Genomic DNA, 26,795 nt, shown 5'->3' on the forward strand with positions numbered 1-26,795 from the left:
CTTTAAAGTTGCCTGAGATTTTTAAATTTGTTAATAAATATAAAATGTAGAACAAGACTGATTTTTAATATTTTTAAACAAATATTTTATACTATTTATATTTTGATATTTATTCTGCAAATAAATTTTTGGTTAAAGAGCTGCTTAGTTTATTTTTTAATGATTTTTCTGTGCAGAATAAAATATAAATTTGCCATAAATCAAAGATAATTGAGCCAATTTAGCTTAAGTTTAAAACCTTAAAGAGTGGCAACCATAAAATATACACAACATTTTCTAGGTAGTTGAATAGTTTTTAAAGTCTTTATACAAAGTTTTTATTTTAAATATAATTAAAATATTTTAATGTTCCTAATGTGAAAATATTTTTTTAGATTTTAAAAAGTGTATTTTATTTCTTCACCTTGTACTCATCTAATGTGTCATGTCATGAGTATCAAATCATTTTATTTATTTATATTTTACTGTTCTTATCTGAGCTTAGCTACCTTACAATCATTTAAAGCAAAACAGTGTGTTGAGGGAAGCCTTGATGCTTGTTTGTTTGATAAGTTTCTCATAGACAAGTACCGAGAAAATCGAGTCTATGTAGGGGGAAGAAATCAAGTTTTTAAACTTTCAAAAGAACTTAAACCTTTACAAGAAGTTTCTACCGGAAGTTCAAGTTGTGTTGACCCTCTATCTTGTGTATATAATAGTGTAGAAATACTTGAGTTTAATTACGGTCTTAACAGAGGTGATGACCGTCTTGTGCTTTGCAAATCAAAATCAGAACTGTTTTGTGCTCTTTATAGCCCAGATAACCTTGCTAACCGACTTACAGAGGTTATCAACACAGACAGATGTAAAAACGAAATCAATACTGAAACAGTTACACTTGCTAATGTATATCCTAAGCTAGATGGAACAGAATCTTATGATATGTTTATTTATTCATCAAAAACTATTAGCAACTGTGTCCAGAAAGGAGGTGATGCACTAAGGCTTCCCATTTACAATGTTCAGCTGTTTGAGAATAACAATGATGATCTAATGTTTAATATAAGAGCTTCCTTTTGGAAACCAAAATCAAAATTTTTACTGCATTCCTGGGCTCCTAGTATCAACTTTTTAAAATCCTTTACTCTTGAAAATTTTGTTTTTGTGATCAACACTTATAAGCACAAAAATGATACTTATCAACAACCTTTGAAAACTTATATAGCGCATCAATGCAGAATTTATGGTGATGATATATCTCATAATGAACTTCCAATATCTTGTGGAGATGAACATGAAATTGCAACTGATGCTGTACTTTATTACAACGGAGATACTAAAGTTGAAAATGCTGTAATAGTGGTATCATTTATATCAAGAGATAAAAAAAGTAGTACTATTTGTGAGTATAACTACTCAGAAATAATGGATGGATTTAATAAAATGGTAAAAAGTGCTGAAAAGAATGATGCAAATGCTGTACAGATGTTGGATTGGATGGTCACAAAATCTGATTGGGGGGTAAGTCAATAGAATTGTATTAAGATTTAACAGTTTTAACTTTTTTAAAAACTAGTTTTAATGTATGAGTATTTGATGTATGAAATCTTATTTTTCATTAGCTAATCTAAATCTAGATCTTAAATGCTCATTCTATAATAAAATAGTAATTTATTTTTAACCAAGTTCTAAGTTGGTTAACATTTTTTTGTTGTTTCATTTAAGGCAGAGCTTTATAAATAGTTTTTGAAAAAGTAGTTTATTTTGTGCACATTTTTTTAAGAAATAACTAGTACTTTAGTTTACTACATAATCATTTACATTAAATTTTATATCAATAAAACTTTACACAGTAGAACAAGAGTTTGTTACTTAATGTTACTAATAATCCTAATGAGCTGTTTATATATAGTTTTCTACAAGATAACAAAACATGATAAAATAAAAAATAACATAAAAGTAATAAATAATTACAAAAAATATATTTTTTTATGATTAAAAACGGTAGTAGAAACAACATATCCATTAATTTTACCCGTAATGTTGCAAAAACTTGTGACCAATACTTAATAAAATCAGTAAATCTATAATTTTAGATGAAAATAGTTTAATCTTTGTTTTACATCTAAAACTTTAAAATTCATATAAGATTTTTAAATCACAATGTTGCAACGACTTATTATTTATCCCTTTATTGCTAACTACAAGTTTACAGTCTTGCTAGAAAAGTTATTTTAAGTTATTTTTATTATAAACATATTTAAAAGAACTAGTTTTATTTATGTTTTTATTTTGACATGGGAGCTGAACTAAATGGCATTAAATGACTAATCCTGTTTTATTGTATATTCTATTCTGTGTAGTTATAAATATATATTTTAATCTGTTAAAGCAAAAGTGTACTCCTTTGAGCAAAACAGCTCTGTTTATTTTTAATTTTTAATACAATGGTCATTTTTGTTTTAAATAAGTATCCTTTACTACTGAGAACAAATACCGTCATTAGCATATCGTTATGATTAATAAAACTTTATGTAGTTGGACTTGTGCCTTTAGAATTACTAGCTTACAGTAAAAAACATTATTATAAAAATATTTATTTAAGTTAATAAGTTAAAACTATCGAAAAAGCAACTTGCTAATGTAATAATAATACTATACTGCATCAGAAGAATCTTTAAATATTTTATATGTTACTTAAATTAAAATTTTGAAAACTATTATTTTACACACTGAATATAAAAATGTTGGTAGTTTTTTTCAAAGAATTTTAGAAATTAGATTAAAGATTGTATATCTCTGTAAATCTTAGTTTAAATAAAGTGATACTATTTAAAAAAATATTTTTACTTATGACCAAATATTTTAAAACTAATAAACAGGAAAAAGTATATTCTTTCTGTGATTTGAGTGGATATCCTTTCAGTGGTTTTAGAGCCAATTTTCCATTGAAAAATAAACCTTTATTTACAACTGAAAGTTTTCTGATTTCTTCTCTCGCAGTGTTACCAAAGTATTTCATTAATCGAAAGTTTGTCATCTTTGCTGGTACTGATGATGGTAAAGTAGTAAAGGTAAGTCGTACAATCAAAATACAACTTATTAAAGCTAAAATAATATTCAAGTGGTATTTATTTTCTTACAAATAATAGTTGTTTAAAGTAATTAAGTAGTTCTATATAAATGCTTCATTAAATATTAAAATATACAAAGTATTTTGCAAAATAGAAAATTTGAATTTATTAGATTTATATTAAAAATAGTTTTTTATATGTTTTTAACTGCGGTATGTTAAAACACGTCTTGCTAATTAGAAATATATAGTTGTGAAATTTTAATATTTTGTTCAATTTACTCCGTAACAACGATTTAGTAAACAATGTACTTATACAAATTATAAAGCTGAGATTTTTTGTATCTACAAAAGTATTACGAAATAAAGAACTTTTTAAGAATTTAATCAAAGAAGTTTTGAAAAAAATTTGTAATAATTGCTTCTTAAAAAGTATTTTACTCTGCAAATTGACAATAAAATTAGAAAAATTAAAAACAGTTGAGAAAAGACAGCAATGCATTGTCTGCATACGAAAGCGTCCAAGTCGAGGACCCAAGGATTTTAACGAGCGGTTACTGGGAAAGCCAGATGCCGGTTCACGCCATTATTCAAATGGAAGTGCTGCCGAATGAAGTTCAGCCTTGGCGGGAAAACTTGTATGTGATGAGCAGGCGATTGATGGACGTTTTTCCCGTGCAAAATTGCGAACAGCATTCCAGTTGCCACGACTGCTTGGCTGCGTCTGACCCTTTCTGCGGATGGTGTATTTTCAAAAGCAGGTATAAAGTTTGTAGAAATAATTGTAAGTTTTTAAAATTTGTAGTCGCAAAAACGTACAATAGTTGATTATTATAAATGAATTCAACACATAAGATGTTTTTTTTTTGGCAACACAAAAATAAAAAAATAGCATTGTATACAAAACTAATATAATCAATAAATGTAAAAAACAAGTTTGATAACATAATCTTGTTAAATATAAATATATAATAATTTAATTTCTAATTACTAATCTTAGTTATGTAGACAGCGATTACCAGTTTTTAAAATAGCTCTAGTATGTAGGGTAGGGAGCAATTAATATGTTTTAAAGTTTTTCTGTGTATTTTCAATGAACAAAGTTTGAAAATTTTAACTTAAATATAATACTAATCAGGGTTCGTGCGCGTCAGGCTAAATCAGTTTTTTTGAAAAAAGTTGAAAAACGTCAGGCTAAATCAGTTTTTTTATTTTAAAGTTTGAGAATCTCAGTTTTTCTCAGTTCAATTGCTTGAAAATTTTTGATTAAAAAAAATTGAGAAATCTTTTTAAGATCAAATTGAAATGTGAATATGTTTCTAAACAAAGATTTAGTTATTAAAGACAAAATCAGTAAATATTTGTAAATATAAATGCTTAAGACCTTTTGTTGAATATCTAAAAAGTTTTTAAGAATCTTCATTATTTTGTTTTGAGTAGATTATATACGTCATAATTATGAAACTTCATAAAAAAATACAGTTTAACATTACAATTTAGTTCAACAACTTAGCTGTTTGTTTGAATTTGTTTACGTCAGCTATGTTTTTCAGAGCTTAGTTTGTTGCACTGTTTTAGTTTCTAATTTAAAGGCACTATACCAAATACTTTTTAGATTAAAACTCTTAGCAGTTTATTAATTTGTTTTACTGTTTGTTTAAAGTTATAAGAGATATTCACAACACTAAAACTTAGCTTTAAGATATAAGTACTAAGTTTTGTGGGATTACAAATTTTAGGTATAATTAATTTTTGTTTACAAGAACAAAACATTAAGGGTTTTTTTATTTAAGTGTAAGCTTTTTAAATTCGATACGACGTCAACAATCACTGTATTTATTTAGATTTTAGGATCTATAATTATGTATCACTTTAAGTATTAGTCAAAATACTATAATAAACATTTTTGCTTATTTTAATACTTAATACTCGTGTAAGCGTTTCATTTTAAGTTTTAATAAAACACGACAATGCACGGGGTATAAGGGGGTCAAATCACCTTTTTTACAATTTAGTCTTATTTATTGAGTTGTAATTAAGCTATGAGTTGCTTTTTGCAGATTTTTAATGCTCAAAATATTTTTGATATAAAGCTGGTTGAAGTCAGAGACTACAATAGTAGTAATCAAGTAGTTACCAATACCTAAATTGACTTATAAAGGGGATTTTCCTTACTTTGAAAAAATGTCAGGCTAAATTGTTCTCAGTCAGGCTAAATGATAAAAATTTCGCGCACGAACCCTGACTAATACTAAAAAAAAATTTTTTAAGATCATATTTTTGTTAAATTTTAGATAAAATATGTAATCAAGTTAATTTGAAAGTAGATAATGTCTTTATTATAACTAAGTTTTAAACTTTAGAAGAAAGTTATAAAAATATTTTAATAATAAAAATTTATAGAATCTGTAAAAAGAATAATATCAAAGTTGTAATTATGGAAATATGTAACAGGTGTACAGTTAAGGATGTATGCAGTTCTAGAGACGATAAGTTTATACATAACAACCGCTTCTTTTCCAGTCAAAATAAATGCCCTGCTTTAGTTCCTAAACAAACAGCTGTGTCTTATGAAGCTCTACCTGTAAACGTTAGAAATGTTGTTATCAAGTTCTTCAGTATTAATATGTAGATATATTTAACATATTTTGAACATCTTAATTTTTTTAATTGATCTTTATTGATTTTGATGTTATTTAAGTCATTTAGTATGTAATGTAAAGTTGTATTTATATTTAGGAAACAAACTATTTTCTTTAAAAACGTATTCAAAATTTATCAAAATTTTTATCAATTGAAACATTGCTTATTTTTTTGTAATCAATATACGGTATAATTGGGTAGTTTATGCTTCGAAAATGTTTGACAACATATTAAAACAAGTGTTGTACAAGTAATAAATAATTTGAAACAAAATATTATGATAAAATTTGTTATTATTTAGTGTTACAATTCGTGTAGTTCTCAGAATAAGTTTTAAAAACAAACAGTTCAACTTTTTATTGTTTAATATTCTATAAATACATCGCTTAATTTAACTACAAATATTTTTGTTAAATATAATTTCTATATAACTTTTCTGTTAGGTTTTATTTGAAGCAGCCAACCTTCCATCTAGTGGTAGTTATGAATGCGTTGTTGACGGCTCAACAGATTCCAGAATGCAAATGTCTGAGGAGAAAGCTTCAATTAGCTGCACGATTCCTACTCAAATATTTGACGATGATGGTTTGTCGATGAAGTTACTTTTGTACAAAGCTAACCAAATTTTACAATTGTGTTTTTGTGTTTGCTTAAAATTTATAGCATAACATAAGCTGATCTTACATATTAAATTAAGAGTAAATGTTTAAAAGTTGTGTTAGTTAAGTAACTTTCAAAACTTGCAGTATCATCGTCAAAAATCCATGTAAACTTGAACTATATAAGAGGGAACGAAAAATTTTTACTTGCTGAATACGACATGCCTGTTTTCAGATGCTCTGCTTACAACTCGTTAGTGTTATTGACCATGATATAAAAGTATCTTAATATACCTTTTTGGCTCAAAACTTCAAGAATTTTATCCAAGTACATTCTTGTATTTTAGTTTTTTGTACATTATTTATAACATCTATATGATTCTAAAATCATAAATAATTGTTTGCATAGCAATAACTTTTCTTGTATACCAGAACTTTTTCTTACGAAAATAGAGTAAACAAAAGACAACACACATTTCACAAGCTGTGTTAAAAGTGTACATATACAATTTTTTTAAGTCCGTAAATGTAAATTTTACCATGTTTCTTTAAAAACCATGTCAACTTTAACAAACATTTTAAAAGTGCTTGAAAAATGTTGTTTAGATTGTGATTCATAAACTTAACACTAAAACACTGAACAGATGCTACAGTTGTTTCGACAGTGGATTTAATTGTGGTTGGAATAAGTATGAAATGATGTGTCAACCTTATCAGGACATACCTAAAGGTAGATGGACTGAAAAAGAGGTTCGATAATCATAATAGCATAAAAGTGCACGTACAACTTGTAACTTATTTGGCTCCATTTTATTATTTTTGCCAAAAACTATTTGTTGTTTGTATGAATTAAAAAGTATCGTTGGGTTTTACTTTGAAGTTATTTGTGCTTAAACCATAACATTTAGTTTATATTATTGTTATAGTTTAAGCTCTAAATAGAAAATAGGTTTTATTTTATAACTTAAATAGTGCTAATGTAATTAAATTTGGATGCAATTAATTACAAAATGTATGTTTAATTGTTTAGTTCGGATTTGATTCAGCATTAAAAATAGTTTAAGCAATTTCTTATAACTTTAGAACGATGATTTTCTTAAACTATTTTAGCTCTTCCAACTTCACAGTGAATTATCAAAAAAAAAAGATACGATTCATTTTAAGTTTTGTTAATCTTCTCTTTAACTAAGTTCATTCAGACAACTTTTGTGTTATTCTCCATTCACACACCTAACAAAAAGTTGTTTATTTCTGTAGGAGAAAACAGCAGCTTATAATCATTAAGCAAATAGAAATACCTTTTTATTTATTATTTTATAAGGTTTTTTTTAAGTTTTTACTAAAGTAGAATTATAAAAAAAAACTAAATTATGTATTTAATAAATTATATCCCTGATGTTTATACACTTTAACCGTTTTAAACTTTTAACGAGAAATTATTTGTAGAATTTAAGTTGAAATTATTCTGAAGCTCTAAAATTTAAATAACTATAGTTTTGTACTTTTAATCATTAACATTTACATTCATAATATTTAAAAAAATATATATGTTTTGATTTTTATCAAAACTTTGATGCTATTTAAATACTATTTTCCATGACTGTTACATATCTTTCTAATTTTTATATAAGCATTGACGAGGTCTTTGACCAAAACTTAGTTTGCATAATAAATTCTTGAAAGTATAAAATATATAAAAAAATAAAGTGAACCAAAATTATTTCCGAAAATACCCAACATTGAAGAAGGAATTTGAAAAAAATAATTTCGTTCCGGTCGAAAGACTGAATAGAACGTTGTGCCGCGAATTAAAGTTTACAGTTTTAAATTTTGCTGTAAGCCTTCACTTGCTTTATTTTGTCTCTGTATATTAAAATTTTTTATCTACTTTAAATTACTCTATTAAAGTTTTTGCAGAAATTTCGATTGGAGGCTAACAAATCAATAAATTTCTGACAGTTTTCACCTTTCGTCCCATTTTCTGTATAGACGGTTTTTCAATAATGTTTTCACAGATAATTTTTATTAAGCTAACTCAATTTAAATATCTTGGTGGTTCAAACATACGCAAATGTTGTTTCTGAAAAAACTATTTATTGTATTTAACTTTTTTATTTATTTAATGTTAAACGAGTAGTCTTGTTTTTTAAACTAATTTTTAGCCAAAAATTTTTTTTTTAAATATTAAACAAATAATATGTAAGCTGATTGCTTATATTTTATTTATTTTTTGTTAAATGAGTTGAGTTCTAAGCCTTTATGAAATTAATAATGTTTGCCTTGCTTTAGTTCCAGTTACCCTTTTAAAAGTACAACAAATAACAATTATAATATGATTCATAAATAAAAATATTTAAAAATTGTAATTTAACGTTTTTAAGCAATGGATTATTTAAAAATTTTTAAACTTTTTATTTAACTTTTGTTAAACTTATAATTTTTTACTATTTCTGAAAGATTCTTCACAAACTTGTAATTGACTACTATTTTATCAAGTTTAAAAAGTATGCGCGTTCATTAATAACTTTAGGGACTTACATAAGGTTTTATACTAATTAAGTAATAAAAATCAATAACTTTGTTTTTCCTAGTTTACACATTTCCTTGTAAACACTTTCTTAATTTAATCACAAAATATTTATTATTGATTTAATAAATTAAAGTATCTATTTTTAGTGAATGAAATTATGTTTTATTAGTGAGTCACAAATAAAATTATTTACATAGAAATGCAATTATATGCGTTTTACTGTTAAATTTTTCATTAAACGTATAAGTATCAACTTTAATCTTTCGGTTTTCTAATAAATTCAGTAATTTAGTGCACCAACAAAAAATATTATTGTTTTAATTAAAAGTTTTTATTCTTTAAATAGTATTAGTTTTTTCTGTATTTTTTTACGTAAAGTATCTAATATTTCACTTAAAATTTATATTTTTCCAAAAAATACAGTTTTAATCCTTTAGTTTCAATAGTCAGTTAAGGCTCTATTTTAATAATTTATAACTATCCAGTTTACTTCAATTATACTTAGTAAGTTCTGTTTAGATTGAGTTAACTACAAAAATATAAAAGTCTCAAACATAGTTTGAAGTATCAAAATTTTACTTGAACTTTTATGTTATCTTTTTATGTTTCTAAGTTTTGTATAATATTTTTAAATATAACTGTATGGTTTGTTTATGGTAGTTGTAGTTTAATTATGAAAGAAACAACAATGAAATCAACTAACTAAGGATTTTTCATACAAGTAGTGTAAAGTTATTATTCACAACAAATGTTGAATTTTCTAGATGTTACTTTTTTCTATACAACCAACAAAACGGTTTCAAACAGCGCTGCCCCCTCATCACCGGTTACGACGGCTACGTTGGGGAAATAACCATCGATGACGAAACAAAGATGCTGCACGTCGGCATCAAACACGACGTACCGCTGACGTTCATAAGCACCGGGTTCGTGCTTCCGCGGGGATACCAACTGATATGCAGGATCACTGACATGGCAGGCGCCAACACGATCGGTGAATTCAAAGCCACTCTGAAGCAGGACGCTATCGAGTGCAATAACGTTGAGGTTTGTGTTTTCATATTAAAATTGTTTAGATAATAGTTTGTATGTAAAATCTGAAATTTAATAATAGTTTTGTTTTATTTCAAATGATAAAATTGTAAAAAAAATAAATAGTTTTTAATGGGTGAATTAAAATAAAAGTTTATGTTCTGTTTTCCAGGATCTTAAATAAATAGAATTACTTTTTTATTGAACTTAAAAAGTTACCCTTTAGTTTCATCGATTCATTTAAATGTGTAATCAATGTTATTTGCATTATTATACAAATAGTTTTTTTTTATAATAAGAAAATATCAACTATACTAAGGATAACCAATTTTTTAGGAGTTAGCTGATATTCAAACAGGCTCGATCAAAAGAAAACTTGCAGTTTTTGTGAAAAAGAATAATAGATATTCTCTTATTGATATAAAAAAGAATAATTTATTTGGTTAGTTCGTTCAGTATTTTTTACTAATAATTTAAAACATTTTATATAATTTTTTGAGTATAACACTTTCTGAAAAATATCATTTGTGTTTACTTTTTAATTCTAGATAACAATTTTATTCACAAAATTGTTGTTGATTTTTAAAGATTAAAGAAGAACTGTTTTCGTATTCAAATATTTTATTGACTAACGATGTTTCGCTGCCCTTAAAATATAAACAGCTTTAAAGAATTTGGGTAGATTATGTTATACACTAGAAAAAAGATGTAAAATAAAATTATGTGATATGTTGATAATTTGTAATTCATAAATATATATATTTATGTATTTATACTTATAATGTATGTATAAAACTTTACATACTTCGTAGCGCTGTTTATATTGTACAACCAGCGAAATGCTGTTAGTTAGATAAATTACAGTTGTTTTGATTATCCGACTGGCTTTGCTTGCCTAGCTATTTATGATTAAGGTCTAATTACTTTATGTCTGATATATACTAAATTCTAAAAAAAAGATTTGATGTGTTGTTCTAAACATATGTAAAATAAGTGCTTGTTTACATAAAATATATTTTAGATACTACATAAACCTGAACAAACGTGAATTATAATACTTCTTATACTAGTAAATTCAATACTAAAAATAATATTTATTTTTTATGTAAGGTAATATTAAAGTATTCATCACAATTCACATTGTATAATTTGAAAAATAATATTATTTGAACAAATGAAGGGAAACAAATAAAAACCATATATTTTCAATTAAATAATTGTTAATAAAAACAAAAAATAGCTTCAAATCATAAAAGCGTTTTACTTATTTTAAAAATTGAAAGTAATTTTGACATATAAGCGATCAAAGATAGAGAGTTCAATAGGTTCTCTATAGGAGGCTCAATCTAAAGTGGGAAAGTAGACTTGATCCTAAAAACCTATCTCATCCTTCACTTTCAAAGCTATTTACTTCAAATTATCATAAGTTTTCTTTTTAATATACAAACAACTTGAAGACAGCAAATTTTTGAAAAAAAAAAAAAAAATTGATAATGAGCTTTCTATAAGTTGTTCGAAATTTATTAAAGATTAGTCAGAGAAAAATTTGAAACAATGGCTCAAAAACTGAAGGATCTTATTGAAAAAGTAAATTTTCACCTTGTTAGTTTGCGTCATCTATAAAGAACCTATTGAACTCTCTATCTTTGATCGCTATATCTCAAAAATTACTTTCAACTTTTTAAAACAGTAAAAAACATCTAATAGTAAAAAATACCTTTATGTAAAACATAAGATAACTTACAAAAAAGTGATTATCACCCTATGACCGTAAAAAAATATGTTTGAACTTAGTCTTTGTTTTTTCTATTTTTGTCGTACTTGTTTTTGAATTTTCTGTTGTAAATGACCTTTTATGACCTTTTTTATTGTTTTTGAGAACAATTAATGAGCTAATTTGAAATGCTGATTATCGCTTTCGTTTGATCTTGTTAAATGTTTTCATAACAACACATAGTTGGTTTTTGACAAATTTTAATTGTTGGAATATAAATATTTTTTGCCTTCCAAAAAAATATAAATAACTGTATGAAAAAGTTTAATATTTTTAAATATTTTTTCTTTGCTTTTACTTTTTGCACCTTTTTCAGCTGTATTGAATAATAGTCCAATATAAAGTTCAATATAAGATTGACTAATTTAATTAATGTTTTCTTCCGTTTCAATTATGAATTTTATTGTTTTGTTTTCATCGTTTGTTTTTGAACTATATTTACCCCTCTTGTCAAATTTATAATGTATAGTTATAGTTCTTTGTCAATTATAAAAATAAAAGAAACGAATTAGTTTTTATTAAATTCTGGTGTAGTTTTAATATTGAATATATTATATATAATTTTCCCACCTATACCTACATAATCTTTTGACTAATCTCACTAAATTTATATTAATACAGGCTGAACACTTAATTAATTTTTCGATTTTATGTATTCATTTTAGCAACTGTTTTCGTATTCAAATATTTTATTGACTAACGATGTTTCGCTGCCCTTAAAATATAAACAGCTTTAAAGAATTTGGGTAGATTATGTTATACACTAGAAAAAAGATGTAAAATAAAATTATGTAATATGTTGATAATTTGTAATTCATAAATATATATATTTATGTATTTATACTTATAATGTATGTATAAAACTTTACATACTTCGTAGCGCTGTTTATATTGTACAACCAGCGAAATGCTGTTAGTTAGATAAATTACAGTTGTTTTGATTATCCGACTGGCTTTGCTTGCCTAGCTATTTATGATTAAGGTCTAATTACTTTATGTCTGATATATACTAAATTCTAAAAAAAAGATTTGATGTGTTATTCTAAACATATGTAAAATAAGTGCTTGTTTACATAAAATATATTTTAGATACTACATAAACCTGAACAAACGTGAATTATAATACTTCTTATACTAGTAAATTCAATACTAAAAATAATATTTATTTTTTATGTAAGGTAATATTAAAGTATTCATCACAATTCACATTGTATAATTTGAAAAATGTATAAAATTTAATTAGTTATGATTTACCTCCTTTTAGTCCTTAAAATATACTAAAAACAGTTGAAATGTACACGTGCGCCACATCGAATTGCGGCAGTTGCGTGGCAACCAAGGTGTTGTGGGGGTGCGGGTGGTGTCCGAGCACCCAGGAGTGCACTGTCGATGAAAAGTGCGACTACAAGTGGTTGAAATCTGGTATCGAAGGTCAAGTGTGTTCTGACCCTGAAATCGAAAGTGTACGTTAGCTTTGTTTTATTAAGTTTTTGAATTGAAATAAATTTTTTTACTATAAATTATTTGCGAACATAAGTACTAAAAGGTAAGTTCGATTAAATAACTACGCAGAGAAAAATACTTATTTTAAGACATTTTACGATTTTTTTTTGACATACAATAATGAGTTTTATTTTTGGCTTGAATAACTATAAATACTTAACAGTGTATGGCAAGCGGTAATTGACTTTTTTAGTGACTAGAGAATAAAACTAAGAGTTATACATTGTTGAATATAACTGGGTTTTATCTTTTCAAAACTGGTTTTCTTTTTCCTGCTTCAAATATTTAAGAATTTTTTGAAATTTAAATGAGGCGATTTAATAATTTCTGTTCAAAAATTACCCGAAGTAGTTCTTTATTTTTTGTTGAAAGTTTGCAACGACTACTCCAATTTACTTGGAATACTTATTACATCCCTTTTTATCTGATAATAAGGTAAGTTATTTGAAACTCAAAATATTAATAAAAAATGTTACGGGTGTTTCTAGTGCAACTTCAGGGAATACTGATGGTCATATAATACAAAAAGTCTTTAGAAAACCTGATTGAATTTTTTTTCAGGCTAGAGCACGTACAACAGAGAAGCTCCAAAAAAAAATGAAATTTTAAATTTTCTAACCAAAAAAAAAGTTTTTAAAACAATATCTCAATATCTTAGTTTAGTTTTATACAAATATATACTTAACTGTTAATATATTATAGTCACTAAAAAAGTCAGCCCACTGTTAACTTTTATATATCTTGTTATTAACTAAAAAATAATACTTAAATGTTGTGGTATATAAAGAAAAACTTATTACACTGTAGATGTCAACAATACACAGAATATTTGTGAAATGTACAATAAAATACACTTGAGTTAATTACGCAATAAAACTTAATTTTAAGTCACAAGGGTTAATTAGTATACAAAAAGGACATTAATTTTTAAATTACAGTTATTAAATGTAATTTAATAATATATTCACAAGTTTTATTGGTTTGTTTGGTAGTTGAAATATTTATAATTTGTTTTTATTGGTCTTCAAAAAAAAACTTATTTTCAGCACTAAATAACAAATGCTTTCCTAAATGTATGAAGATCTTTTAAAAATTGATCACGTTGATGTAAAAGTCTGTAAACAATTGACAACGCTGTATTATAATAAAGTTTTAGGTAAACAATTAGAGGCAGTACATTTTTTTACAATTCATAAACGTAAAATTTTTTAGTCGTCAGGGAATTTCATTTCTTGAAAAACTAAATGAGTATGTATATTTATAATTACAATCAAGTAAAAATAGATATCATAAAATGAAAACGGTTTTTCGTATGCTCATATTTACAGCTAATAGTGTATAAAATTTTTTTTTAAACAAGGGTGTAAAATACTAAGTTAGTATTATTATCTTTGTATAACATATTTGCATATGGTTAGTCGAATGTAGTGAAAATTTACTTATTGATTTATTTAACCCGAAAAATAGGTCAAATATGAGAAAACGTAGAGTTTGCGTTTATAGTAGATTTTTCTATTGACTTTTTGAACTATTTTAACATAATTAACTTTACTGTTTAAAGTAAATTATGTAGCTATACAGTATAAATTTTCCGTAGTATAAACTATTTGTTTTTTAGACTCCAGTTTTAGAATATGGTTTTTTTAATGCAAATTTGCAATCACCTTTAAGCAAAAAATATTTTTTAAGTTAAGCAAAATAATTAGATTAGTTTTTTCTAAGTTATTTAAAAAATGTTTACTTACTAAAGAATTGCATTTTGATTTTAAACTTTAGTATAATTGATCTAAAACAAACTGTTTTACGTCAAACTAAAACTGAAATTCACTAAATATTTACTCGGTGCAGCTTAATTAACCAACAACAATTATATTAACGATTAAGCTGTTTAAAAGGCTGCGAGTTAGTATTTGAATGATTCTGGGCACTAGCTTTAAAGTTTTTAAATATTCTCTTTAAAGTATCTTCTATTTTTGATCTGTGCAGTAATTTAAATGGTAGTTGTTTGATAAAAAAGTAGAACATTTATTTAGTTTTCGGTTATATATATTTTTAAAGAACTTTGTTAACCCTTTTAAAAAATGTTTTAAAATTTTCTCCTGAAATTCAAGTATTGGTTACAATTGATTTCAAAATTAAATTTAAATTTAGCTTTTAAGTTGTTAGAATTTCGGAGTTTTTAAGAATTTCCTTTATTTTTTGATTCATTATTTCTATTACCACGTATAAACAAGGTTTAGCGACAAAAATTAGCTCTTTTCTGTCAACTAACATCATGTAATTTGATCAACCAGTATATTTTATGTGAGGGAATAAACTTAAAGTTTGAGTTCAATGTTTTAGGTATGAGTTTATCTTGTAGCGTTGTCTTCGAGATGTTATACTAGTCAGTATTTCTAATATTACAATACATTGCGTCAAATCGATTTTATTTAACAAGAGTATTCTTGTCACATCTGATACGTTTATAAGCTTAAATTATTGAAATAACTCGTGTTTTAAAAATTCATTTTGACCAGAATTTCTTTAATAAGTTACTGACTATCAATTTTTTACTACGACTTGACAAAATTTATTCGTTTGTGTAAAAAAAAAACTTAGTATACTGCTTTAGTAGTATGTTTTTAACTCAGTGCTTATAATTGACGTCTACATAAGTTTGAGGGAATACTCTTGCATGCTGATTAAAAAGTAATAATATTTAGATGTTAATTACCCCGTAATCTGTCAAACTGTAGTTGTAGGCCTAAAATTTATAAACATGTAAAATCTACAGTAACTGTTAATAATAGACGTTTTTGCATAAAATTGCTTTTGCCTTGTTACTAGTAATTTTACACAATATAAACTAATGAAATCTAACTATGTTGAAAATTTTTAATTGTTTTTTAAATTACTTATTTTAATTAATTTTTATTTGTTATAGATAAACAAGTTTAAGTTAAGCTTGTTTTTTGTACTAGAATTATTTTAACAAACTTTGTTATAATAAAACAAACCTAACGTTTTTTTTTGCATTTAAAGCTATGAGTGTTCTAAAACTAAAAGTTTGTTGTGTTTTAAATATTTTTCTAATTAAAATCAACTTTAATTTATTCAACTTATTGAAACCAACGTTGCTTGCATTTATATAATGATGCATTTAATTTTTTTTTTAGTTTGATGCATATCTAAAATTTTAAATTTTTTTCTTAATTGTTATTTGATTTTATTTGATAATTTATTGATGTTCATGTGAAGAATATAACCGCAGAAATTTAATCTGTAAAGGTTTGATAATTTTGGAATGTTGTCATTTTTGTCATGAATTTAAATTAAAAAAGGTAGAAAGACAATAATTTGCTATAAAAATTATATCTTTACAATCATAAAAATGGTTTCAAGTTTTAATTAAAATTTTGAAATTATATATATTTTTGTTGTTTCTTATGCATTAATTAGCAACCGCAGTTAGTATAAGAATTTAATACGCATATATTTTTTTGTTTTTTTTAAATTGTAACTTGTAAAGATTAGTAAAACATTTTCTAAAACTATGTACTTCTTTTAAACTTTAATTAGAAGTTAAATTAAATAAGTGTTATAAATAGATAAAATAATACTGTAATGATTTAAATAAATTATGGTACCTCTCCTAATTTGAGTCTTACAATGGGTTGTAACTAAGAACTGTTTTATACTTTTATTTTCACGGAAATAAAAGTTTTTGAATAAACTTATTATATTGCTTATACATATACTATTGTTTAATGTTTTTTGGTTTGGTAAACTTAAAAATCTTATATTTTTTAATTTAAGTTTAGTAAACCTATTATAGTACCATATCATTTATAAAAAGAAAAGAGAAATTAGCATTTCTACAATTGGTTGTATATATATATATATATATATACGATTATAAGAAATGTAATAAACGGTATAATGTTTATGTTATAATTACTAATTTATATATCGCTAATTTATTGTTTGTTGCTTCAAACAGAATTATTAGCATATTTGTAAATATTTTATTATCTTATAATTTTTAAAAGTTTAAAGTTTTGAAAATAACCAACAATTAATGAAGTATTTAATTTTACAGTTTCTTCCAAAAGTTGCACCTTTAGGTGGGAAGTTCAACTTAACACTTTCGGGAAAAAACTTTGACAAGAAGTTAAACATGAAGATAAAAGTTGCTGGTGTAAATTGTGTACCTAAAGTTCTCATAGACTGGTCAGTTTAGTATTTTTTTAGTTTTGTTGCTCTTTTAGATTTGCAGCTTTTAAATCAAAGCATAACAATAATATTTTAAGAGCAACTTATTTATTGCACAACTGTTTTTGTACGTGTTTAAGTAGGTTATCATAAGCAAAAATGTCTATTCACTTTATCGTATATTGTCTAGGTTTCTTTCCTATGTAGTTAAAAAAAGTAATAAATTTTAACGTTTAAATTTTTGTTTTTATGACTTTTTGCTTTCTTACAACTATTATAAAGTATATTATTTACTATTTATAAGTACTTTTGTTTTTTAAAATAGGAAAAACACGGTGTAACTAAAAATTCTATTGTTGTTCAATTAAATAAGGGTATTTACTTAAATTCTCACATATTAAATATATCATTTTTGGTTTATGTTTTATTTCAAGTAAATTGCTGAATACTCCTGAAAAATCTAAGAATTAAAAAAAGTTCAATGAACCTGTGACTAATTATTACCTTATAAATATTAAATACTTGATAAAGTTTTTGAAAAGCAGCGAAGCTTAGATTAAGGTCTGTTTAAATAATTTTTTTGATTAGTTTTATTTAAGCGTTTTGTATCATGTTGAAACAAACAAAAAGTAGCTATAATTGGAAAATATTTAATTTAACCGCTAGGTCTCACTGGTGATCTAGTTATTAAAAAAACTGTAATTAAACATTAAGTTATTTCAACACTTAGAGTTATGATTTAACAACTAACTTATTATAAAAGTCTTTAATTTGATTGAAACTACATTTTTTATGTGATCTATTATGTTGACAGAAGTACTATTTAGTTCTAAAAAAGATTTTCAAACTTAGTTTTTAAACTTATCAAAGGAAAAACAAGCTAGTACAACTAGTAAAATTTAATACTCAATAACTTTATTTTTTGTTTTTTTTGATATGTTACAGATAAGTAACCTTATCTATACATTTTTTTCAATAATTAACGCCTATCTGTGTTACATTAATGATAAAATTTATAGAATTTAAGGGATAAAAAACATTATTACATGTTTATTCCTGAAACCTTTTTAAGAACGCATGAAAAGAAAAGTGATTAGCTCATTAAACACTTTACAATTTAGTTGAAATTCAAATAATTGAGATAAACTTGGATAAGTTTACAGTAGATAAACTGAAATAAATTAAGCTAATAAATTTTGTTAAATCTAAGTTTTATTTTTATTTCTACGACAGATTACGAAATAAAATACCAAAATTTTGTAATAATGTAAAAAGAAGGGTCAAATAGTTGTTTATTTTATTTAAACTGTTAACTATTTCAAACTTAACATCAGTATAAATTTTTTAAATTCGTCAGCTCCAAAAATAAATAGGAAAACCTGTTTTATGTAAGCAAAAATTTTTTGACTATACTGTTTCTTTATTTTCGTAATACTTTATAAGTGTTGTTTTCATTATGTTTATGTTTAGTTTTACTATAGATCAATTACAAGGTAAGTAAACTTAAATTATTTTAATTGTTACTAATTGCTTTTGTCTTTTATTAATCTCTTGATTACTAGTTTACTATATAAGTTTGTAAAATCTTATCTCTCGTAGCTTTGTACTTTACTGATGAGAATTGATTGAAATATATCTAGTTTTATCGAAAAATGTTTAATTAAATTTTTTCCACACTACTTTTAATTAAAACGACAAAAAACTATACCATTCAGTAAAACAACAAAAACAGGTTTCAGTCTACCAAAAGCTTGTGTCATAATAAAAATTCTAAGAATGTAAATAAAAACTTTAATGTTCTTCACACTTAGAGTAACGATCTAGAACTTGGTACTGACTGCCAATTTAACTGTTTATTGTTTTGATCGTGGTAAAAAATACTAAACAATAGTTATATTACAATAAAACATCATATATGGTATGAATTGTTATTGTGAAATACTCATTTTTGAAACACATTTTGGAATTACTTAAACCAAAATAAAATCACCAATATACCTTTAGTGTAACTTTATTTGATTCTTTTTTACAGTTGCAAGCTAATATGCGAACTAGATACTACATACCTGATGGATAATCCTACCAATTTCAATGGTAACATAACTATGTGTGTTACCAATAAAGGACAAAATTGCAGGGAAGAGGGTAAATATCAGTACACAACTCAAGAGGTCAGTTTGAGTATTATATTTTGGTTTATTATTAAAGTCATTATAGACGTATGTTTTTTATAAATTTTCATATACTTTTTAGTTTTAGTTATACTTTATTTCGATTTAAGAATCTGTTTTCTTACTTTAAGTTTGTCTTTTACGTAAGGAAAATGTTAGTTGAATTTTATACGACTTTAGTCTATAGTAAGTTACTAATACAATAAGATTAAAAAAAAAGAGTCATTGCGTCATTAAAAATCAACAGTTTTGTTAAAAGTTGTTTTTTCACAAGTTTCATTAAACTTTTACAAAGTCTATAAGCAATTACTTTAATATACATTTGTATAACTGTAGTACTTTGAATTTAATATTACTTGTTTAAAAAACTATATTTTGTTTATTATTTATTATTTACTACTGTTATTTAATACCAGTTATATCAATTAAATTTTACTTAGACTCTAATCGTTTATTATACTTATATGTGTTTATGTTTTACAGTATTCTTTCTAGTATACTTAGCATTTATGTTATTTTTTAAGAAAACTAATTTACTTATTAAAAATTGTTTTATCAATTTATCTAAATTTAACATTATTCAATGAAGTTTACTTTAAAACTTTTCAATTTTCAAAACTTTTGTTTGTGAAAAAAAATTGTTTGTTTATTCTTTATGAGTCACTAAAAGTTATAATTAAAGAAAAACGTTTGTGAAGTTTTGAGAATTTAAAAATGACATTTTATGTTATAGTACTAATTCTTTTTCAAATTTTCTCATAATTTAATTCAGTTTTAAAGTTTAAATGTTGTAAATGTACAGAATATTTACCTATTTATACAAAAGATGGTTAGTACATATTACACAATAAGATATACAAGACACGCAATATCAATAGAACTAGTTATATTTCGAGCAATTCTCATCAGTAGAGTACAAAGCTAACATAATTTTTTTCTTAATACCTTTACACTGTGTGAATATCAGCTTATTGTTTACAAGCTTATTTATGTGCCAATATGTGGAAAAGAAGTATGACAAAAATGTTATCAAGCTATGTGATAAGCTGATGTTCACCTAGTGTAAAGGTATTAAGAAAAAAAAATCTGTTAGCTTTGTACTCTACTGATGAGAATTACTCGAAATATATGTAGTTCTGTTGATATTGTGTATTTTGTATATTTTGTTGTATAATTACTGGTCACTTATGTTCCAATAGTACATATTAAACTTACACAGACGTTTTAGCATTATACTAACATAAGAAATAACCAAATCATTTTATTTAGAACTTTGTTCAAAAGCTCTCTAGTTTTTGTTAACAGTAATAGTAATAATAGAACATCCTTAGAAAAGAATTTATAAGTTAGTTGAGATATTACATTAAAAAATAGTTAAACACTTGTTTCCACCTTTTAAAAAATAGTTGACAATAAAAATATTCATTTGAAGTTGTAATTTTTTGCAAGCAGTTGTATAAACTACAATTATATTTATTTTTTATTGTTTACTAAATTTGATATGTAATGTACAGAAATAATTAGGTTCAAATTATGGGTATTTTTAAAACAGGAACAACCATTGATATCTCTTTAACTTTTTTAGATAGTTTAAAAAATCTTATAATACTAATAAATAAATACTTATTATTACACATCATTATTTTTGAATTAAAACTAAAAATATTCATTTTTGTGCAGTACTTCGCTTTTAAAGTTCCGAGAGTTACAAGTGTTGAATCTGGTAGTTTTTTGAGAGGATGGGGTTCTAGGATGGAGTTTTCAGCTGTTAACTTTGATGTATCAGATAACATTCATCTTTCAGTTGGAGGAGAAAAGTGTGTAGTGAGGTAAAAATTTAAAATAATAAATTTACTCTTATGCCAATTGAGAATTATTAGTTATGCATTTAAAAAACTATAACTTTACAATGTGTATGTAACTTATCAATAGTTTCACTTTATATGGAACAGACTTTCAGAAAATATATTAAAAAATTTCATCTTTATTGTAAACTACATTAAAACATCTTTATTTTAATGCTTAGTATTTACAGAGATTCTCGAGATTCTAACCCTCTTAGTTGTACTTTTGAATGTAATGACAAGACGCTCAAAAAAAGAAGTGCATTTTACAGAAAAATAGAAAATTACAGGAGCAAAAGAAGTATAAATGATTACCCTGTGGAAGTAAGTTATTTTATGTTTAACGAAGTGATATATATTTGTGTGTAACTTAAATATTTCTAAAACTTAAAAAAAAAACGATGTGTTCTGGTATAGTTTTTTGAATTTTATTTACTCTAATATTGTATTATTTTACAAGTAAAACTTTTATCTAATGTCCCAGGTTGTGTACAATCAATGGAGTAGACCATTTGACTATACGGTTAAATTTTTCAACAAGGCACTAATTAGTGAGGTATACCCACTCATTTCTTTGAAGAGCGGTGGAATTAACATTACTGTCAGCGGCTCTAATCTGAACATGATACAAAATCCTGTGTTGGTAGTTTACACTGACCGTTACATCAAAAGTGTACGTTTTTTTTTAGTTATAGATTTTTTTTGTGAGTATTTTTTTAGTTTTTAGTTAATTAAACTAATCATTTCGATTAAATTTTAACTAATTTGATTATCAAAAGATAAATTTTGTTTATTTTTATATTTTTTAGTAACTTTTTTTAAGCTTCATTGTATTTTTAACTTAAAAGTACTGTAGCACAAGGAATAATACTTATAAAAACATATTTTAAGTTAAAAATACTTTTTAATTAACAATAAAACGTTTTAATAATAAACCAGTTGTTATATAAACAAATCTAATTCGTATTGTAATAAAACTACTTTAATTTATTTTATTAACGCATTTTTTATATATAAACTATAGACACAAGGCATACAAATTTATATAACATTTAAATAAATATATATATATAAATATTTTATTTTGTTATTTAATTTAAACTTATTAGTCTAGCTTTTGTAATACTCAAATAAAGCTTCTAAAATTTTTTCATGTCCTATAAATTTTTTCAAGTTTTTGTCACAAAATAATGTATTAATTTGAAACAAAGAAACTGAAGTCGCATTTTGAAAAATGTTTTTAACAGGATTGCAAAAGAAATTCCTATAAACTAGTTTGCCCAACTCCCAGTATAACGAGTACAATTGGTACAATTAGCGAGCTAGGTAAGTAGTTTGTTTATTTTGGTTCACAACCTTAATATATATTGCGCTTACCATGTAATTTTATTTTTAAGTTATTAGTTATTTTTTTAACAAGAATTTTAAGAAAACATTATTTAAAATATATAGTGATTTAACTTGTTGTATAATTTGGAAAGATAAACGGAATAAAAAAATTTTTTGTATCAACTTAAAAATAAATTAGTTTTTGTAACTTTATTTGTAGCTAAACTACTGTAATTATTTGTTAAGCTTATTGATTTTTTGTAGAAGCAAAAATATCAATTATGTCCAAGTACGGATGTAAAGACAAGCAAGTAAATTTTGATGGTGTCCTCAAATACATACGAGACCCTCGCATGAAATATATCGACTCTAACGCTAAATATTCACTTGGAACACAACTTATTATTGAGGTTTTTATTATTGCTGTTTTAGAAAATTTATCGAGCTTGCCACTTTCTCAACTGCAAACTTTTTTTCTTGTAAAAATAAAACAGTGTATTTAAATGATTTTAGTTATACCAAAAGAAAAATGTTAATGTTATTCTTAAAAATTGAAAGTAGTATATTTTATACAAAATTTAGTAACTGCTATTTAAATTGTTTATAGTATTTTATGCGTTTTATTTTACGTAAAGTCCGCAGTTTATTTATTTTTTAATAACAGTTATTCAGTCTATTCAAAACTGAAAACAAAAACTTTCTCTGAAGGCCAAACCTATTTTAACATTAAAACATTTTCAAAGATAATATTTGTTTATTAAAGTTGTACTATATAAAGTTAGCTTTTATAACTCTATCATACTACAATTTCAGAGTTTAAGATATTTTTTGTATACAATTCGTATTTAGGTATAATCATTAACCATTTAATAGAAGTAAGTTTACATAAATGTTATTAATAACTAATTTTCAGGGAGAAGACATTTGTCATCAACTGCAGTGTGACAACCAGCTTTATGTTAAAGAATACGTTAAAGTGCTTATCAACAATGAACCGATGTGCAGAGTGAACAAGATCAGCAAAGTGTTTATTGAGTGCACCGTTCTTGAAATAAAACAAAATGGTCGTTATCCTGTTCAGGTTAAATTTTTAACTTAATTAATTATTACACAATATAAAATGCTTTGTGTTGTTTTATGCATAGGAACAAAATAAGGACTGAACTTTTTAATTAGTGGTGCTTCATCAGTTCAACTTATCTAAAAGTTAACAATCATTTTAATATTATAAAAAACTTGTTTGTATACTTGGTTGTTTATTTTTTCATCTCTAGTTAAGTTTCCTTTTATATAAAGTACTCAATGAATAAAGTTTAGTTTTAAGTAAGGTAATAAATGTAAAAATAAGCTTAGCACATTGTGAACACAAACGTTTCAAAATACTATATCTGTATGTTATAAATAAAGTGAAGTGTATTTGTTTCAGGTGAAAATTGGTGGTTATACTCAGGATGTTGGAGAAATTAATTACCAGTCTAAACAAAATGGAATTAGCCAAGTAGTTGTAATCGCTATCGTAGCTGTAGTCATGGTGGTAAGTTTGAATACAAGACATATTTAAATAAGACTTGAGACTTTTCAAGCAAATTAATTTTTAAAGTAAGTCATTAATTTTGTATAACGAGAAAAGTAATACATAGTTTTTTTAATGTGTTTACATTGTAGAAAATACTTGAAATATTTTTTTTTTCAAATTGTTTTTAAGCCTCTGAACTAAAATTTAAAAATATACAGTTTATACTTGTAAATCTAAATTGCAGCTTTTTCTTAAAACTATTTATTATTATCTAACAAGTATAATCATTACCTATTTTTAAAACATGAAAATTTATATACAGGTAATAATTATGATGGTGACCATCTTGTACAAGTGCAGTAGAAAAATGGACGAAAAAAACAAAGAAGTTAAAGAAATTCATTTCAAACTGAACAAAATGGAAAGTGAGGTTGCCAAAACGTGCAAAGAAAGTTTGTTGTTGTTTTGTAAAACTTCACACATATTAATTAAAAAGTTTACTTATATAAGATTGCGGTTGCAAAAACAATTAAAACAATCAGTTATTATACAGCTACTAATTAAAAATTAAAAAATATAACTGAGTTTTAAATTCTTTAAACTCGTAAGTATAAAAGTATATCGGAAAATTTACAAAATTTATGTTTAGCTAATAATTTCAGTTTGAAAAAATAAAAAAGTTTTTCTAAAGAAGAAACATGAATATCAAAAATATTTTTTAAAATAATAAGCTTAGCAAGACACTGTAGGTATTTTAATATTTTTTAATTATTTACGAGTACAAGATCAACACAAAATAATCAAAAACATACTTTTCTCATGCTTGGACGATTTGAGAAAATAACATATTATGATGTTCTTGCTGTAAACTTTAAAATATATACTTGACAAAATCTTTAAAAAAAAGTTTCTCGATATAAAATTTTAAGTAAAGAAAGTGTATAAAATTAAAAAAGTTTTTTAGGTGTTTATTGATACAATATTTTTTCATTTAACATATGATTGTCTAGAAATAAATGTAAAAATTCAGCGTTCGCGGAGCTGCAAACGGACACAGATGATGGAAAGTTGTCGCGAATCTCACTTAATCCTTCGTACCACGATTACCGAATCTATCTCATCAGAATTCTGTTTCCTGATCCCAAAGACTCCGACAAGCTCATAGACTCTTTACTGTTGTCTGGTGGTAAGTTTGATTCAAGTATTATTATATAGTTTTTTATTCAATATCACGTATATGATTACGATAACATAAATTGAGTATAATTACAATGTCATCACAACAACAGACAAGGGTGGTCTTATGACGCCACAAAGGCGGAAGGCGATACAGCAGCTGAACAACTTGATGTCGAACCACGATTTTGTCGTCAGTTTCATTCACGCGCTGGAAAGCAACAGCAGCAAGTTCACCATGAAAGACAAGTTTGTTCTATTTTCAAAATAGTTTTGTAACTTTTAACTACGTCAGTGCTGAACAATCATGCTGTCAAACTTATTAAAATACTTCTGACGTTTAAACTTTCAGCTTTGCTTGAACTATGTTATTTTGCTTTTAAACAGGGTTGCCACTTTACCTGGAAAAACCTGGAATTTGACAATTTAGGCAAAAAAAAAACTAGAAAAACCTGGAATTTTGACAATTTTAAAATGTTCAGTACTAAAATTTCGATCTGACTCAAAAAATCTATTATATAGGTAAAAAAAATGTCATCATCAAAAAATCTAATTATAAAGTTTGTACAAGAATGTTTTAAGTATTGTTTGTAATTGGTACTTTTTTACAGAGCAATGGTTGCTGGATTGGTTCTTATTGTTCTACAAGATAGACTTTCTCATGCTACAAGGTTCGTTCATAATAACTTGGACAATTATATAGCAATTGCTATTCGTAAACCTTATTTCAGACAAAACTATACATCTACTTTTTAGTTACTTTATTAAAACAGATTTATTAACTAAATTTTAGTTTTAAAAAAAATCGAGAACTCTTTAGCTAATCAATAGTTTTCATTTAACTAAGCTTTTGTAAGATTTACCGTTATTATCAAAAAGCAACGTACGATTAATTTAATTTTAATAGAGTATTAGAGACACTGTTAGCTGAGTTGATTGCAAAAATGTCAGTATCAAATTACCCCAAACTGCTGTTTAGAAGAACAGAATCAGTAGCAGAAAAGATGTTAACTCACTGGTTTAGCATGTTGCTGCACAAATTCCTAATTGTAAGTTTTGAGTTAATGAAGTAAAGTTTAAACATGAACAAAAATGTTTTCGATAATTTTTTTTTGTTTTTTTGTATACTATACTAAATTAAAAATTTTCCAACATAGTCTTAAACTTCTTTGATTAAAATAATTAATTTGACTGAATCTTGTAATTAAAATACTAAGCTTTTAAGTGAAAAAATAAACTTAATGCTTTAAAAAAAGGTTAGCTTTCCTGTTCTAAAAGACAATACTAATAAAAATATTTTGAAAAATAGTTCAAAAAGTATGTGAAATACAGATGAAACTCAATAGTATAATTTTATGTTTTTTTCGTAAAATAAAATTATAATGGTAAAAAATTCACATTTCAATTATTAATTATGATAAATCTTTAAAGT

General features: G+C 24.9%; 1 protein-coding gene across 1 annotated transcript in view; it reads left to right on the forward strand.

Annotated features, from left to right (window-relative positions):
- The first annotated feature begins 379 nt into the window (after window positions 1-379).
- The window catches only part of LOC145841941 (plexin-A4-like), a 30,700-nt gene continuing 4,284 nt past the window's right edge, over window positions 380-26,795 (forward strand). Inside the window, exons 1-24 of the mRNA XM_082949254.1 lie at window positions 380-1,500; window positions 2,862-3,053; window positions 3,533-3,813; window positions 5,507-5,642; window positions 6,139-6,280; window positions 6,442-6,547; window positions 6,939-7,044; window positions 9,632-9,871; window positions 10,193-10,298; window positions 12,918-13,093; window positions 17,215-17,345; window positions 19,360-19,498; window positions 21,179-21,327; window positions 21,534-21,666; window positions 21,827-22,015; window positions 22,590-22,668; window positions 22,936-23,081; window positions 23,585-23,752; window positions 24,098-24,205; window positions 24,510-24,639; window positions 25,218-25,373; window positions 25,477-25,612; window positions 25,975-26,034; window positions 26,271-26,412. Coding sequence (XP_082805380.1) covers window positions 418-1,500; window positions 2,862-3,053; window positions 3,533-3,813; window positions 5,507-5,642; window positions 6,139-6,280; window positions 6,442-6,547; window positions 6,939-7,044; window positions 9,632-9,871; window positions 10,193-10,298; window positions 12,918-13,093; window positions 17,215-17,345; window positions 19,360-19,498; window positions 21,179-21,327; window positions 21,534-21,666; window positions 21,827-22,015; window positions 22,590-22,668; window positions 22,936-23,081; window positions 23,585-23,752; window positions 24,098-24,205; window positions 24,510-24,639; window positions 25,218-25,373; window positions 25,477-25,612; window positions 25,975-26,034; window positions 26,271-26,412 — 4,434 coding nt within the window. The 5' untranslated portion in view covers window positions 380-417. The remainder of the gene's footprint in view (window positions 1,501-2,861; window positions 3,054-3,532; window positions 3,814-5,506; window positions 5,643-6,138; window positions 6,281-6,441; window positions 6,548-6,938; window positions 7,045-9,631; window positions 9,872-10,192; window positions 10,299-12,917; window positions 13,094-17,214; window positions 17,346-19,359; window positions 19,499-21,178; window positions 21,328-21,533; window positions 21,667-21,826; window positions 22,016-22,589; window positions 22,669-22,935; window positions 23,082-23,584; window positions 23,753-24,097; window positions 24,206-24,509; window positions 24,640-25,217; window positions 25,374-25,476; window positions 25,613-25,974; window positions 26,035-26,270; window positions 26,413-26,795) is intronic.

Source organism: Thalia democratica, chromosome 8, assembly GCF_965202585.1.
Source record: "Thalia democratica chromosome 8, ktThaDemo2.hap1.1, whole genome shotgun sequence".
Lineage (NCBI taxonomy): Eukaryota > Metazoa > Chordata > Thaliacea > Salpida > Salpidae > Thalia > Thalia democratica.